The sequence below is a fragment of the Taudactylus pleione genome, unplaced genomic scaffold (genome assembly GCF_031769625.1).
Source record: "Taudactylus pleione unplaced genomic scaffold, aTauple2 ptg000435l, whole genome shotgun sequence".
Classification (NCBI taxonomy): domain Eukaryota; kingdom Metazoa; phylum Chordata; class Amphibia; order Anura; family Myobatrachidae; genus Taudactylus; species Taudactylus pleione.
Window position 1 is genome coordinate 3,096,640 of NW_028284837.1, and position 17,191 is coordinate 3,113,830.

The 17,191-nt window shown below is 43.9% G+C and overlaps 2 protein-coding genes across 2 annotated transcripts; both read left to right on the top strand.

Annotated features, from left to right (window-relative positions):
• Positions 1-5,955: 5,955 nt before the first annotated feature.
• Positions 5,956-9,391, top strand: LOC148505907 (extracellular calcium-sensing receptor-like). Its single transcript, XM_088447613.1, has 2 exons — positions 5,956-6,144; positions 8,351-9,391. The coding sequence occupies exons 1-2, from the start codon at positions 5,956-5,958 to the stop codon at positions 9,389-9,391; spliced, it is 1,230 nt and encodes a 409-aa protein (XP_088303739.1).
• Positions 9,392-9,774: 383 nt separating this feature from the next.
• LOC148505908 (vomeronasal type-2 receptor 26-like) lies at positions 9,775-14,854 on the top strand. Its single transcript, XM_088447614.1, has 3 exons — positions 9,775-9,898; positions 12,539-12,685; positions 13,819-14,854. Exons 1-3 carry the CDS (start codon positions 9,775-9,777, stop codon positions 14,778-14,780), a joined length of 1,233 nt encoding a protein of 410 aa, XP_088303740.1. The 3' UTR covers positions 14,781-14,854.
• Positions 14,855-17,191: the final 2,337 nt, after the last annotated feature.

The following is a 17,191-nucleotide window of genomic DNA, read 5'->3' on the forward strand; positions in this document are numbered from 1 at the left end:
CATATCACTGTGTTCCCTGCCCAGCAGTGACTTATCAATGAATGGGGGAAGATGACAGACTTCTCAGTCACCACCACAAAGAGAGTGAGGAGGGTCGCAGAAGGGGGGAGGAAAAGGACCGACAGGTTTCTCCTCAACATCTGTTGTCCCTAGGTGCTACACAAATATACAACTCTGGTTAAAAAGGGGGACACCCAGCGCATATAAAAAAAAGCCTTTAATAGCTGATAATAAACTGACTTATCGTATAGAATAGCCGTACAACAAAAATTCAAACACTGTATTTGTGAGATATATAACAAGTTGAATAAGTGCTAGTATGGTCAGTGTAATACATTGCAGTACTAGTACAAGACTTATGATACAATAGATATTATATAAAGACATGCACTGTGTGCGTAAATGAATAAATGTAAATGAATAAATACACTGAGAGTGATATGACTCTATAAACAATGATACTTTTATTAGAATAGTATTATAAAAACATAAAAGTAAAACCAAATACAGTTGTAGCCAATGTGCTATTTAAAAAGGGACTAAGGGCCTGATTCAGACCCGCTCGCAAGTGGGTCGATGGTCTGCACTGAGCATGCGCACGACGGAGGGAGCTCCGTCGTGCGCATGCGCCAGACACGACGAGCGAAGGACTTTCCTTCGCTCGTTGTGTCCGATCAAAGGGGGCGTGCTGTCAATGTTGATTGACAGCACGCCCCCTTTGGTGGGCGTGCCGGGGGCGTGCCTCCCGGACGGGGGCGTTCCCACGGGAACACCTCCCGTTAAAAGCCGGCCCACTGACATCACTAGTGATGTCAGTGGGAGTGATTTTGGCTCTGATAGAGCCAAAATCACTCCGGAGCTTGCGGTTGAAAACCTCAACCGCAGGCTCCGGCTCGCAATTTCGATGGTCGCGATGGTCATGACCATCGCGGCCATCAAAATGCACGCTCGTATAGCCTGTGGGTGGTGACCCACAGCTATACGAGCATCCAGGAGGACGCTCCATGAAAATGGAGCCCGGCCCTCATACAGAGCGTGCGCTCTGCTCAGAGCGTACGGCTCTGAATGAGGGCCTAATACCGGTATACAACGAAAAATGACATTTAGACAATACATATAATACGATATATGACACAGTGTGTAAGCTGAGCAATACGCTGGAAAGCGTTTTACTTACTCCGCAAATGATATGGATGCTAAGTCTGTGGAAGTCCTGATCGGACTATAATTTTAAACCTGAAATTCGCTACGCCATGTTTAAGGGCTATCGAGTGTTTAGCAACTGGTTGTTCGCAAAAACCTGCATTACTACCAGTACGAATAGACGAATGATGCAAGGCCATTCGTTCTTTTATCTGACGTTCCGTCTTGCCCACGTAGTGCAATCCACATGGGCAAGACAGCAAATACACAACAAACATGGTACAACAGGTGACAGGCAAGTTAATGTATAATCTCTTCCCTGTATAAGGGTGATTAAAGGTATCACCCAGAATTACTGATCTGCAAGTTATACACCCTAAACAACGGTGATATCCATTTTTTGGGGACAAGAAGTGTTGAGGTTTTTTCTTTATTTTGGCGACATCTAATTTTACCAAACGATCCTTGAGATTCCTCGCCCTAGTGAAACAAGGCATCACTTTAGAATTTATCAAGGTGGGTAATTCGTTATCAGTATTTACTATTGGCCACAGATTTTTCACGATCTTAGTAGTATCTGTACTTTTAGTATTAAAACGATTATCCCATGGTATAACTTTGGTAACAGCTTTTTGCTCACGATTAGATTTAAAGGTCGCCTCTCTAGGTAGACTCATGACTTCATATTTTAACTTAGACAGTTCACCCCTATCATATCCATGGGCCACAAATTTATCAACCATGATATCCATTTGTTTTTCTATTTGGATCGAGTCATTAGTGATACGCCTAACCCTCAATAATTTAGAGTAGGGTAACCCGCGGCGTAGTGGTAAGGGATGAAAACTGTCATGGCGTAGAATGGAATTTCTGTCAGTCTTTTTTACAAACAGATCAGTATTGAGATCGCCCTGATTGAATGAAATGTTGTCATCTAGAAAATGTACATTACCCCCATCAATAGCATAAGTAAGTTGTACCTCATGGTCCGAACGGTTATGTTCATCCAAAAGACCCTGAAGTTCTTCTTTTGTACCTGACCACAAAATAAGCAGATCATCAATAAATCTGCAGTACAAAATAAGCTTATTAGAAAATATCAGGAATACGCCGAAACAAGTTCTGTTCTATCATATACATGTACGCATTTGCGTGCGATGGGGCCACATTGGACCCCATCGCACATCCAAGCTTCTGTAGAAAGAACTGGTTATTATATATAAAGTAATTCCTAGTTAAAACCAATTCTAACAGCTTTAAAAAGAGACTAACTGGGGGTCCTGTATAAAGCGGGCTATCACTTATCAATAATTCAACTGCTTTGAGACCCTCCGAGTCCAGTATACAAGTATATAAACTCATAACATCTGCACTACACAGGAGGGTCTCAGGGGGTACAATATCCAATTTTTTTAACTTAATGAGCAGAGAGAAGGTATCCCTCAAATATGAAGGAATATTTTGTATACATACATTAAGATAATTATCCAACATTACCGAGACAGGCTAGTAGAGTGACCCCCGGCTGAAATAATCAGCTGGCCAGGGGGGTCTACCAGCGATTTATGCACCTACGGTAATGTATAAAACAGAGGTACAACAGGGAATTCAACCGTCAGGGCAGATCTCATTTCACCAGTAATCATACCTTCATCCAAGGCTACAGACAAAACAGAATCTAACTGTTTTTTATAAAGTGTAGTGGGATCCTTTGGCAATAACTCATAGGTGTTCTTATCAAGTAATTGTCGAAGGCATTCTTTATCATAGGACACTAGGTCCTGTACTACAGTAGCACCCCCTTTATCTGCGCTACAGATTACCACATCTGTCCTTTTTTCCAGTGACATTAAAGCATGAAATTCGTCCCTGGAAAGATTATTAATAATACGTGGTTTGGGGGGTAATTGATCAACCTGATAGTCAACAAGCCTAGAAAAGCTTTTAAATCGATGAATTAATAGTGACCGGATCAAATTTAGACCTCGGTTTAAATTTATTCAATGATTCACGGAGAGTATTAGTACTAGAGTCCAGTGTATTTTGCTGTTTTTAGAAAAATTGTCCTGTAGCGGTAATTTGCAGTTAATCTGAAAGTATCTACCTTCCACTGGAACTCATCGAATTTACTAGTTGGTATAGAGGATAGTCCTTTTGAAAGCACTTTTAATTCTAATGGTGTCAACGTAGCAGACGAGATATTAAAAACTGAATTTATCTCTTGCGAGGTGGTCTCCGAGTAACATTTTTGCCTTGTGTTTTGCCTACCCCGACGGGTTGGCCTCTGTCTGGGCTGTTGATAGCAGCCCGGGTGGTCATCCCTCAATGGTGCTGAAAACTTCGAGCCGAAGTAGACGATACACTTTCAGCTTCACTGGATGTTGACGAACCTCCATGTTGAATAGGAACCCACTGGGTTCTATTAGGCTTACGTAATGGTTGATTACCTCTAGAAGTGTAATTTAGCCAGGAATATACACGTTGTTGTTGGTAATCAAGCTGAACTTTAAGGAGTTTATCCCTTTTGCATTTTATTAGATCAGTCTTGTACTGTTCCACCTGGGCTTGAATTTTATCCAGCCAGTTATTGCCGGCATCCTGCAAAAGTGTTGGCTTGTGTTCATCTTCAAACTTGGTAATTTTGTCTCTTGTTTCACCCAACTTTCTGGTAGATTCTTCTATTACCAGAAGGACTAGGTCCATCGAACAATTGGTTAAGATTCCCACCCACTTGCGGCAAAATGGTAAACTATATCTGCCTATCGTGGGCATATTTCGGATTCTAAAACCTCTCGGGATCTGTTTTGCTTTACAGTAATCCGACAAAGTCATCCCATGATATAGGTAGTCAAGTTCCCTCTTCTTTAATCGGAGCCATTCTTTATACAAATCTTCACAAGGAGTTTTATAGTTAGCATCCACAAATTTATCTTTGTATAATATCGCATCTGCTTCTGCCTCATAGTAGCTGAAAATTTCAGTGGGGTCAATCTGGGCAAACAGGTTACCTGGCTTCATGCTTAATTCAGCAGTTGACATCATGCATCAAATGTAAAAAAAAAAGAAAACTATTTAGTAAATAAACAAACAAGAATCCAAAAAACGACCCACAGATCTTCATAAAAATGACAACGGTGAGCAGTAACGAATAATCCCAATTTCTTCTCCAAATAGATGTGGTGCCTTCGATAGATAGACCGCACGCCCTACGTGCAATGTACCTGATAAAAAATAGCACAGTCCCGGCACTCACTTGGACATAGAGATAATAGCGTGGGTGCCCTCCATGGGCCACCAGGTCCTGTATAGCACATGGATTAAAAAGTCGCGGAGTGTCGCCATTTGTTCTATGTGCTACATATATATATATATATATAAATATATATATATATATATATATACACTAACTGGAGTACCCGGCATTGCCCGGGATTTTAAATGTTAAAAATGTTTGTTTACACATCATCCTCCAACAAACCTCTCCTTAGGCAGGCCTCACGAAAAGTGTGACAAACTTCCCCATCCACAGTCCTAAGGTCTTTGAAGGAAGTAGAACCTGTAATGGTGTAAAGCAAACTTCGGAGATAGAAGCATTCAAAATTTGTCGGATGTACAGTGTAAACATGGCCAAGAGCTTCTGTTGCTCTGATACCAGGATGACTGGGTACTTCCTGGTTGCTGAATTGCACTATGAAATGCACAGCAACTACTTCCAGTTCCTTGTGCAGCTGTTTCCGGCATTCAGGGACACCACGGTGTATAAGATTCATCCAATCAGTTTTACCCTTCAGGGGCTGACAAAGGAATGAACCAGAAGTAGCCTCTGTGCGTTCCATAGTGCGGTCCAGCAACCAAGGAGGTAGACAAAACAGTTTGGTCGCCACTGTTGACACCATCTGGTTGTGTAAGCTCATGCATGAGCAAGTATAAATAAAAATTTGTGCTGCAGAGCTGCATTTTTGCATCCCAGTATAGTTGCCATCTTTATGGGCCTGATTGTAAATCAGATGGATCTCTCCTCATGGATGCAGATATCAATTTTTACCATATTCAGACTCATAATAAGCCTGGCTTAATATCACAAGTGGTTATAAATTCATACAGCATTTAAAAGGTACTGTATTCTCCATGCGAGAGCCATAGTAAATAATGTTCAGAGACTTAATTATATGCTACAGAATAAAATTCCAAAATTCCTTAGTATGTAGCAAAATGCATGTTATAAAATAAAATGATGAAATTAAACAAAAATAAAATTTTTATATTTTCATTATTGACCTTGCAGATGGTCCAAGAAGAATGGTGTCCAAGTCGGCATCTAACAATAAAACAAACAGGACAATGCTTTTATACTTCTTTGGTGTTTTAGGTGTAGAACCATGAGAGATCTTGGCTTGTAAACTGTGGATTTGTATAGAAAGACAGAAGGAAAAATGTTTGCTTTTATATAGTAGATATATATAATTATTTAATAAAAGTTGCAGGAGATCCTGTTTTGTATAAGATATTAAAATAATTACAAGGTGGAAAACTTGATTACGTGTAGTGAGTGTATACCCTACATGCAGTATATCGGTTTACTTTTACTAAAGAAATGGGCAGCATACATACAGTATAACAGGCAATAGCATAGAATATCTGATGGCCAAATCGTGTGTCCCGCTAGAGCAAGATACTGAGGTTGTTCTGTGTCTCCCCTAATCCAGGTTCAGCTTTCGCTCCTTCCGTTGGATCCTGGCGTTACTCTTTGCTGTGGAAGAGATGAACAGAACTCCTGGGATACTGACGAACCTCACACTGGGAGTAGCAGTGATGGACTCATGCAGTGATGCAAAATGGGCACTAGGGGGAGCATCATGGCTCCTCTCAGGCAGTCCTGGAGGGCCACTGAGTTATAAGTGTCGAGGTCCACCGCCAAGACTGTCCGCAGTGCTCGGAGATGCCAGGGAGCAATCAGCTCTGAGCTTAGCAAATGTCTTGGGACTCTACAAATACCCGCAGGTGAGCAGCATGACACCAAGTGACTGAACCTAATCCTGAGACCATCCAGTGAGGGGTAGAAGTGGAAACCAAATATAGGGGCATAAAGGGACAGATTGTGTACCATAACTTTGCTGCAAGGTGTAATATGCATTGCTAGAATGTGAGTGCACACAGAAGAGCTTGCAGAGCATGCTTGCCTACCCACCCGATTCGGCCCGGGAGTCTTCCGAAAATCAGTTGTCACCCCCGGCCCCCCCCGGAAAGGGCCCCGGCTGTATAAACTCTGGCAGCGGGGGGGGCAGGTGACGCGATTTGCGCTGAATCGCATCATCATAGCCCGACCCCCAGCTTCAGTATGCCATTAATCTCGGCATTGTGAAGGGGAGTGGGGTCATGATTGACGCAATCGCGCTGCCACGCCCGATGAACCGCACGACACATTATGCTCCAGGACACGCCCCCTGTGTGGTTGCCAGACAGCTCCCTCCCGGGAAGGAGGGAGCCAAATGTTGGAAACCCTGTTGCAGAGTGATACGCATTTTGCACATATGGATCTTTATTGACAGAAGGCGGAACAGGGTTGGGGAGGGTGTTCTTGTATAGGCAGAGTTCAATTGGTCATGGTCACAGTAAAGCGCTCATGCAGCACAGCAATAATGCGTATATGCACTTGTTGGAGGTGCATATGCTGACAAGGCGGAATCATACAAATCTCGAGATGCTTATGGCTCTATATACTGTAGGTGAGGAAAGATGCTATTTTTGCAAGCACAAAATTGAAATTATTTATAACCATTTTGTTGTCAACTGTGTCTTAGCGCTATCTTTTGCAAACAACTATACTCTGTGCTGCTGGGGACCCTGCTCCTCCCACTATATAACTCTCAGTCTGTGGCTTCCTGCTGCCTCCATTCCCCTCCTCACATCATGTCACTGCCCCTGTCACATACAGCCCTGTCCTCACTAACACATCACTCCTCTCCTGATATACTCTGTGCTGCTGGGGGACCCTGCTCCTCCCACTATATAACTCTCAGTCTGTGGCTTCCTGCTGCCTCCATTCTCCTCCTCACATCACGTCACTGCCCCTGTCATGTGCAGCCCTGTCCTCACTAACACATCTCCTGATATACTCTGTGCTGCTGGGGACCCTGCTCCCCCCACTATATAACGCTCAGTCTGTGACTTCCTGCTGCCTCCATTCCTCTCCTCACATCATGTCACTGCCTCTGTCACATGCAGCTCTGTCATCACTATCACATCACTCATCTCCTGATATACTCTGTGCTGGTGGGGGACCCTGCTCCTCCCACTATATAACTCTCAGCCCGTGGCTTCCTGCTGCCTCCATTCCCCTCCTCACATCATGTCACTGCCTCTGTCACATGCAGCCCTGTCCTAACTGACACATCACTCCTCTCCTGATATACTCTGTGCTGCTGGGGGACCCTGCTCCTCCCACTATATAACTCTCAGTATGTGGCTTCCTGCTGCCTCCATTCCCCTCCTCACATCATGTCACTGCCCCTGTCACATACAGCCCTGTCCTCTCTGACACATCACTCATCTTCTGATCTACTCTGTGCTGCTGGGGACTCTGCTCCTCCCACTATATAACTCTCAGTCTGTGACTTCCTACTGCCTCCATTCCCCTCCTCACATCATGTCACTGTCCCTGTCACATGCAGCTCTGTCATCACTATCACATCACTCATCTCCTGATGTACTCTGTGCTGCTGGGCACCCTACTCCTTCCACTATATAACTCTCAGTCTGTGCTTCCTGCTGCCTTCATTCTCCTCCTCACATCACATCACTGCCCTTGTCACATACAGCCCTGTCCTCACTAACACATCACTCATCTCCTGATATACTCTGTGCTGGTGATGACCCTGCTTCTTCCACTATATAACTCTCAGTCTGTGGCTTCTCTGCAACCTCCATTCCTCTCCTCACATCATGTCACTACCAAAGGATGACCCAGGTCTTCAGCTTCCCATAGGCACTGACCTACTAAGCATTGTGACCTGTCTGTGTAATAATGATTATATTTTTTAGGGTAAATATTGTAAGGGATCTAATTTTTTTCTGCTCATTTATTAGTTTACTAATTAGTATAGCTTCCAGTCAAGCTCAGTAACGAAAATAAACTTCAATGAAAAAAGGATAGTTGGTTCCATATCCTAACGAACACCCTAATATACGCTCTTTCTATTTCTTACAGATCAGCTACTTTACGCCTCCCACCAAACTGAGCAATCACTTTCTTTACCCCTCCACTCTTAGTGTTGCCCCTACAGTCTCTTCCCAGGCAAAAGGCATTGCTCGATTGCTTCAAATGTTTGGCTGGTCATGGGTGGGTGTCCTGTCCCAGGAAACAAGTGCCTCTGCATTGAGTCAAGCATTTCTTGAGGAGCTGGTGGCCTCAGGAGGTTGTCTAGCTTTCTGGGAGAAAGTTCCTTCTGTGTCAAAAGAGATCACTCAAGTGGCCACAGTTATCAGAGAATCGACAGCAAATGTGGTGGTTGTCTTCTCCCTTGAGGCCTATCTAAACCCTGTTTTATTGGACCTTGCACGAAATGGTGATACTAGGGATAGAGTTTGGTTATCCACAGATGCATGGTCTACATCACCGGGACTGGTAGCACCCTGGCTCTCCCATTTCCTAAGAGGTTCTTTGGGTCTCGTTCTTCGTAATGGAGCAGCTCCTGGTTTCAAAGATTTTGTTTTTGGATTACACCCCAATCAATACAATAATCACCCATTTTTTAAGGAGTTCTGGGAGAAAGCATTCAGTTGTCATTGGGCTACAGAAGAAAAACATTCCTCTCTATTTGTTTCCCCTCCTTCTTCTACCAATACTACTGCCACTTCTATACCTCTACACGTATCATCAACTTTTGACACCATATCTGTCTCTTCTTCTGTCTCTTTTTCTTCAGCCTTTAACACTTTTTTTGCCTCAATTTTGTTACCGACTACTTTACCATCTACGTCTTCCACAAAGTCCTTTTGTACAGGACTAGAGGACCCTGCGTCTCTGCAAATATTTTCAGACATTGAGGACCTTCGAGTAACTTATAATGTCTATAAGGCAGTTAGGATGGTGGTCAAAGCTCTACAGAACATGGGCAGCTGTAAAGAAGGGGAAAGAGTCTTGGCTAAAAACCAATGTGTAGACATGCAACAGTTTGAACCCTGGCAGGTGAGATTGGGAAGAAAATTGGTATGTGACAAATTTAAGAGAAGCAACTTAAAACTGTGATTCCATTGACTTCAGTCTCTGTCTCTTCATTCATCCCATAACCTTCCTGTAGCTTTTCTACTACCTTCGTAGAGTACAACTGAAAGGAAATATTGATGATGATCTGTATTTTGACTCCCTTGGAAATGCACCTGCCATTTATGACATCATCAACTGGCAAAAGGAATCGGGAGGAGACAAATGGGTGAGAGTGGGAAGTTATGAAAGTGGTGCCCAGGTGGGTCAAGACTTGTTCATCAACCAAAGTGCCATTAGATGGGGAGAACAATTTGGCCAGGTAACACATGCCCTAATTACACTGAGCAGTCCTGATATTACGTTTTGTCTGGACATAAAAAGGTTTCAGAGCCCTGTTTTTACCATCCAATCATTTGCACCCTTAGATGCCTGGTTCTGTGTGTTCTGAGAATTGTCCTCCTGGCTTCTGGAAGGCTCCACGTCTGGGTCAACCCCACTGCTGTTTTGATTGTGTTCCTTGTGCAACAAGAGAAATCTCCAACCGGTCTGGTATGTTCATGATATAATTAGAGATGTGCGCCGACCCTTGTGTTTTGGTTTTAGTTTTGGATCTGGATCTCCCCTGTTTTTGGATCTGGATTGGTTTTGCCAAAACCTCACCTCCATGTTTTATTTTTCGGTTTTGGTTTTGGATCTGGATTTTTTTTTTTTTTTTTAAATCATAAAAACCATCTAAAATCACATAAACTGGGCCTATTTTTGTTCCTACAGTATTATTAACCTCAATAATATTTATTTCCACCTGTTTCCAGTCAATTTTGACCAGCTCACAATGATGAAAAATATCAATTAGTTAAGGGCCAAAAGGTTGCATCCAGCTAGCTGGCTCAAAACTGAGTGATAGAGTTGAGGACTGTGCAAAGATGATGGTTGGGGTACCCCTTGAGGATTGAAGAATTAATAGTTGATAGTTGGCACAGCAACTGGCTGAAGTAAGAAGAGTTGGGGTAGAAACTGACTGAAGTAATAAGAGTTGATACTTGATAATTGGTGCAGCCACTGGCTGAAGAATTGATAGTTGGAGCAGCCACTGGCTGAAGAATTGATAGTTGGCGCAGCCACTGGCTGAAGAATTGATAGTTGGCACAGACACTGGCTGAAGAATTGATAGTTGGCGCAGCCACTGGCTGAAGAATTGATAGTTGGCACAGACACTGGCTGAAGAATTGATAGTTGGCGCAGCCACTGGCTGAAGAATTAATAGTTGGTGCAAACACTGGCTGAAGTAAGAAGAGTTGATCCTTGATAATTGGTGCAGCCACTGGCTGAAGAATTGATAGTTGGAGCAGCCACTGGCTGAAGAATTGATAGTTGGCGCAGCCACTGGCTGAAGAATTGATAGTTGGCACAGACACTGGCTGAAGAATTGATAGTTGGCGCAGCCACTGGCAGAAGAATTAATAGTTGGTGCAGACACTGGCTGAAGTAAGAAGAGTTGATCCTTGATAATTGGTGCAGCCACTGGCTGAAGAATTGATAGTTGGCGCAGCCACTGGCTGAAGTAAGAAGAGTTGATACTTGATAATTGGTGCAGCCACTGGCTGTCTGAAGAATTGATAGTTGATAGTGAATTGTTGATGCAGCCTCCGGGCTGAGTAGTAGTGGAATACAGAGCTATGATTAGGAAGGAATCAGTCCTGCAACATACTTGAGGGCTAGATCTCTTGGCAAGGTGCAGCCATTACAGCCTTGAGGGCTGATGAGGAGTGACGACAGATGGCCTTTGGCTGAATATCACTGTTGTGCGACTTGTGCCGCTGGGTTGACACAACAAGCAGCAAATGGTTCAAAACTTTTATTTTAATAAAAATGAAATAGGCATGCAGGAGATGCTGTCTGTGGCCATTACAATTTCTGTAACATTAAATATGTCAGGCAGCCAGAAATGCCCCAACCAGCACATAATGAAAAAGAAAAAGGTACAAGATGGAATTGTCCTTGTGCCTCCAACCCACCCTTATGTTGTATATATGAAACAGGACATTCACAGTTTAACAAACCAATCACTTCAGCGACAGGGATTGCCACTTGTGGCTGAAATGATTGGTTTGTTTGGACCCCCCACAAAACAAGCTGCCAATGCGCAGTGGACATTGGTGGCAATGATCCCATACACAAACTGGCTTTACAATACATTAGATTAGATGTTGTCATCGTCATCCCCATCAGTGTGTACATCGTCTTCTTCACACAATATGAATTTGTCCCTGCTGGAATCCACCATTACAGACGCTTCTGTATTTTTTGGATTTAAGTGCTGGTAAAGGTATTTCACGTGGAATTTGTAATTAGTTCTTAATTCATCTTTTCCACATTTTGAGGAAGTAGTCTCCTACGACGATCACTGACAATGTTCCCGGCTGCGCTGAAAATTCTTTGAGAGTACACACTGGAGGGTGGGCCACTTAAGTACAGCAAAGCTAGTTTGTGTAAGGGACTATATATCTGCAGATGATGGTCTTTCATACACACTGAATGGCCATCATCTGCTTTTGGGGGGCGTTTCCTGGCGGCCGGAGGGCGGGGGCATGTCCTGTCCCCCTCTCCGCGGCTGCCAATTTGTGTGTATGGGAAATCTGCAGATATATCTGTCCATCGTCTGTGCAGCACAGCCAATGCGATATCTCTGTGAACGACACCATTCACAGACATACAGTATCGAGGGTACACACTGGCCGACAGGTGAACGATATATTGGCAGGTAAATTTGAATAATATCTCCAGACGGCACCAGGAGGTACTCTTTAGGAGATGGATCGTTTCTGATCCCTCCCCTGTGTCTGTGAAACTCCTGGTAGAAGCAGCGAGACACGTGTAATGAGTATTTAAAATAAACAATATCAAAAAAATTAAAATAAGTTCATAGTAAATAAATAGAAAGGAGCAGTAAAGTTATGATGCTGAATTGCTTATTATATTATATAGATTGATTAACAATAAAAAAAAATCAAATGTCGACCATTTTTGTGTCGACCATTTCTGTGTCGACATGTTGAGCATGTTGACCATTTGTACATGTCGACTTTCTTACACGTTGACCTTTTGTCCCTGTTGACCTTTTGTCCCAGTCAACCTTTTGACTGCTGGTGTCTATCTAGACATTGTCTACCTTTTTTACTGTCTATCTAGAGTCCGGCTCCCCACAAACCATTGGGTCCCAGGTTCCTTGCACAACGGCTTTGGCTACCCACCGCTACATCCAATCTCAGAAGAAGCGTCCTGGTGCCATAGTAACATCCACCTCTGAGCCAAATGTCTATTTGTCAGCTGGAAGTGGTTCCTAGCTACATTGTTTGTTAACCCTCTCACTGCCATTCACCAGCAGTACTGAGGATTACAGAGTTACTTGCTTACCTGTACACGAGCTGGTAACAAAAACAAATTTCCCTGTCTTGGACAGATACTGAGCTTACTTTGAGTACCTGATCGGTGATCAGCATCTGAAAAGAAATAAGTATTTTACAGCTGCAGCAAAGCTTTGGCCCCCTACATCAGGGGTAGCCAACCTCGGTCCTCAGAGAGCTACTAACAGTTCATGTTTTCCAGACCACCTAGCTGGTGCACAGGTGTATTCATTACTCACCAACACATTTGAAAATATCCACAGGTGGAGCTAATTACTACACTTGTGATTCTGTGAGGAGACCTGAAAAACATGCACTGTTGGTAGCTCTCGAGGACCAGTGTTGGCTACCTCTGCTCTACAGTATAACTGACTAAGGACCTCATTCAGAGCCGCTCGCAAAAAGCGAGCGCTCGCTCTGAATGGGGGACGGACGCTTTTCTACTGGCCGCTTGCTAAGCTGTGGGTTACCACCCACAGCTTTAGCGAATGACTAGGTGATGGGCGCGATGGTCGAGACCATCGTGACCATCGGGGCTTGTGACGAGACCCTTGCGGTAGGGTTTCGTCTACCGCAAGCCCCAGGTAGCTTCCGGCTCTAACAGAGCAGGAAGCTCCCTACTGACATCACTGGTGATGTCAGTAGGGCCGCCTACAAACGGCAGGCGTTCCTTCAGGAACCCCGCCTACAAAACGGGGCGAGCTGTCGATCAACATCGACAGCCACCCTTTTTGTATCGAGTCCCTGGAGCGAGTGCATTTGTCACTCGCTCCAGGGCTGCCCTCACCTTCGACCCGCTTGCAAGCGCATAGCGCTTGCGAGCCGGTCTGAATGAGGGCCTAAGTGCTCTACATTATTATTTTATAATAACATTGCTTCATTTCCCTACAAAATGCATCAAAATATTTTTTTAGTTTGCAAATTACCCCAATAATTACCCCAATAATTCAATGTGGTATAAATATAGAGATATATTATATAACACTACCAAGCAGCTTGCTGTAATGGTAACTAGCTCTGTATACAAGTCTAATAATTTGGTAACCTTTATCTTTTCCTTTGCAGATTCCACTGATTGTTTCCTGTGCCCAGATGAGGAGCAGCCTAATTCTGCTCATGACCAGTGTATCCCCAGTGTGGTGGAGTTCCTGTCCATGTCTGAGCCTCTCGGCCTTTCGCTGGGAGCCACTTCCATACTGGGCTCCATCTTGCCGGCTCTTGTACTCTTCCTTTTCATTAAGAACAGAGAAACCCCCTTGGTCCGCGCTAATAACTGTGCCCTGAGTTTCATCCTACTTGTTGCTCTTTGTCTTTCTTTCCTTTGCCCCCTCCTGCTACTTGTTCCACCAGGAAACCAGATCTGCCTTATTCGGCAAGCCGCGTTTGGGGTGCTGTTTGCCCTATGTATCTCCTGCCTTCTAGCCAAGACCATCATTGTTGTTCTGGCCTTCCGTGCCAATCAGCCGGGTGGGTGCCTTACAGTTGCCATGGGACTACGATGGCCCATCTCTTTTGCCATCTTCTGCACCACTATCCAGCTTACACTTTGCCTCGCTTGGTTCTCCATAGACCCACCGTTTCCAAACCGTGATGCCAAAAGCCAGTTAGGGAAAATTATTATCCAGTGCCATGATGGTCTTGGTTTCTGGTTCATACTTGGATATCTTGGACTTCTGTCTGCTATTTGCTTTGCTATTGCCTTCTTGGCCAGAAAACTACCAGGAGCATTTAATGAGGCTACTCACATAACCTTCAGCATGTTAGTGTTCCTCAGCGTCTGGATCTCCTTCATCCCAGCCTACCTCAGCACCCATGGCAGGCTGGCAGAAGCTACAGAAATCTTTGCAATTCTATCCTCCAGTGCTTGCCTGCTGTTGTGCATATTCTCTCCCAAAGTCTACATCATCCTTTTGCGGCCCCAACTGAACACCCGGGCAATGATTTCCGGTCAGCAGAGACAACAGCTGGCCATGCACCAATGCGTTTCACCACTACAAGGAAGAATATATTCTAGAACACATAGATGAACTTTGAGGGAAAAAACAGCTATTGTAACTGATTTGTCCAATTAATTATAAACTAATTTTCTACTTAACCAAACTCTTCAATAATCAGCATTTCTCTACTGAGCAATGTATATGGGATTTCCAGTTTTGCAAATAGACCTATAACTATCAATAAAGTTAATCTTTAGGATTGCCTAGATTTATAAAATGATATCAATCCACTAAATCTGACAAAACATAGTTATAAGGGGAACAAATACATTCAATACATGACAATACATTCAGTTCTGTACTATTCTGCAGTGGTGCAGACTTGTTACTCCAAGCAAAGTATTTTGGTCACGTGGGCTAACCATAATAGTGGACAATATTTTTTTACTACAAAGTGACCACTCTATACACCCATAGCCAGCAGTCTGAATTATGATAACATTTCCTTTTTATTGCATTAAAATAAAATGATAATGTTTAACGCTTTTGTAAAGTAGCTCTATGGTATCCACCAATCTGCACTGGAACTCCTTTTACTGCAAAGAACACTTCCTGTATCTATGTATCTAGTGATGTAGGTGCTATTAGATGTACTTAGCTGCTGAACCATGGTGTCTAATGCTGGGTGCACACTAGACGATTTCTCAGACGATATGGCGAATTGGACCGACATATCGTCCGGATCGTCTAGTGTGTATGCACTATGCGCGCGCCAGTGCGCCGACATCAGGGTCGTTCGGTCGACCGTGCTTGCACGGGCGATCGAGCGACCTAGCCAGGAAGGTGAATGGTGCAGGTGAACGATATATCAGGTGGTCGATCACCGGATCGTGCAGTGTGTACCGCCTTCCCGATAGGTCGTGCTGTCGTTCCATTGGGCGTCACATTGGCAGGTCACCCAGTGTGTACCCAACCTTAGTTCCACTAGTGTATCTACTAATTATCCAATAAGGCAGCAGTCTGTGGCTACCACTGAGCAGTGTTGGACTGGAACATGAAGGGCCCACCGGGGGAATGCAATGGTAGGGGCCCATGCTTTGGGGTGTGGTCAGTTACCACAGTGGATGAGGCCAGCCCCACACAAAGGCTTGCACAGAGATTAGAGACCATGTAGCTGACCCTCTAATAGAGTAACAATGTATAATTCAAGTGCACAGTCTGAAACATGACATTAGAGCAAGTGGTGGGGCCATCAGGTAGTGGGGCCCACCGGGGATTTCCCCTGTATTCCTGTGGGCCAGTACAACCCTGCCACTGAGGATGACAATAACATATCTGCCATCAAGCCCGCTCAGAGCACTTGTTGCGTTTAAGTCTTCAACCTGTTGTCAGCGTTGCTCTTAAAGTTCAACTACAAGAACAGCTGTAAGAACATCTCACAGAACCGTAGAGGTTCCATGTGTGGGATAAGAACAGTTGATTAAAAACATAACAGCCAAGAGAAGTTCAATTATATTTATAGCTCAGGATGAAGTTGTTGGGTTTAAGATGACTTGACAAGTTCATTTATATATGAATTATTTATTAACAGTTATTTATCTAGCGCACACATATTCCGCAGCACAGAGAATAGTGTCCTTTCTCATCAGTCCCTCCTACAGTGGAGCTTACAATCTATATTCCCCACCGTATGGTAATGTTACTTGTAAAAAAAAAAACATTTCCTGGCAATTTCTCCTAAATTAAGATCAGTTTTGTAATTATAAATATGTCCATATTGTATTTCTGAATCTAATAAGAGCAGTACCACTTGTTTAGAGAATAGAACAACATAGCATTTCTCCATGTGGCTACTACATTGCCTAGAGCAGGCCTGGCCAACCTGTGGCTCTCCAGCTGCTGTAAAACTACAAGTCCCAGCATACCCTGACACGGTTTTACTATTAGGGAATACTAAAACTGTGGCAGGGCATGCTGGGATTTGTAGTTTCACAACAGCTGGGGAGCCACAGGTTGGCCACGCCTGGCCTAGAGGATAAAATAGCCCTAGATATTACATCCCACAACATCCCTGATGAAGTCCTTGACAAGATCGAAACGCGTTAGTCAGTAATGTCACTTCTAGTCTGAACAAAACCAGTACTTGAGATGATTACCACCTGACTGGAATCGAATGGGGAGAAGCTACACCCCTCATCTCCTCCACGGGCCACAATGTACCTTATGTAGAGGATGCACTAAGCAATGTGCTAAATGTCTGGCACCGGCCGCTGCACGTAGCCCACAAATGCTGGCCTGCTTTATTCTTACCCTGCAATTTACATTTCAGTATGGACACGTCCCTCCCAAATCTAAGCACATTTTACATCTGCCCCACTTCTAGGGCAGCAGGGTTTTACCAAGTTGTCTTGTCCAGGGATAATGAACATAAACAAGTTTGCCAGATGATGTATAGCAAAAACACCGGAAGCAGGCATAATAAAATAATGCAATTAGTAAAA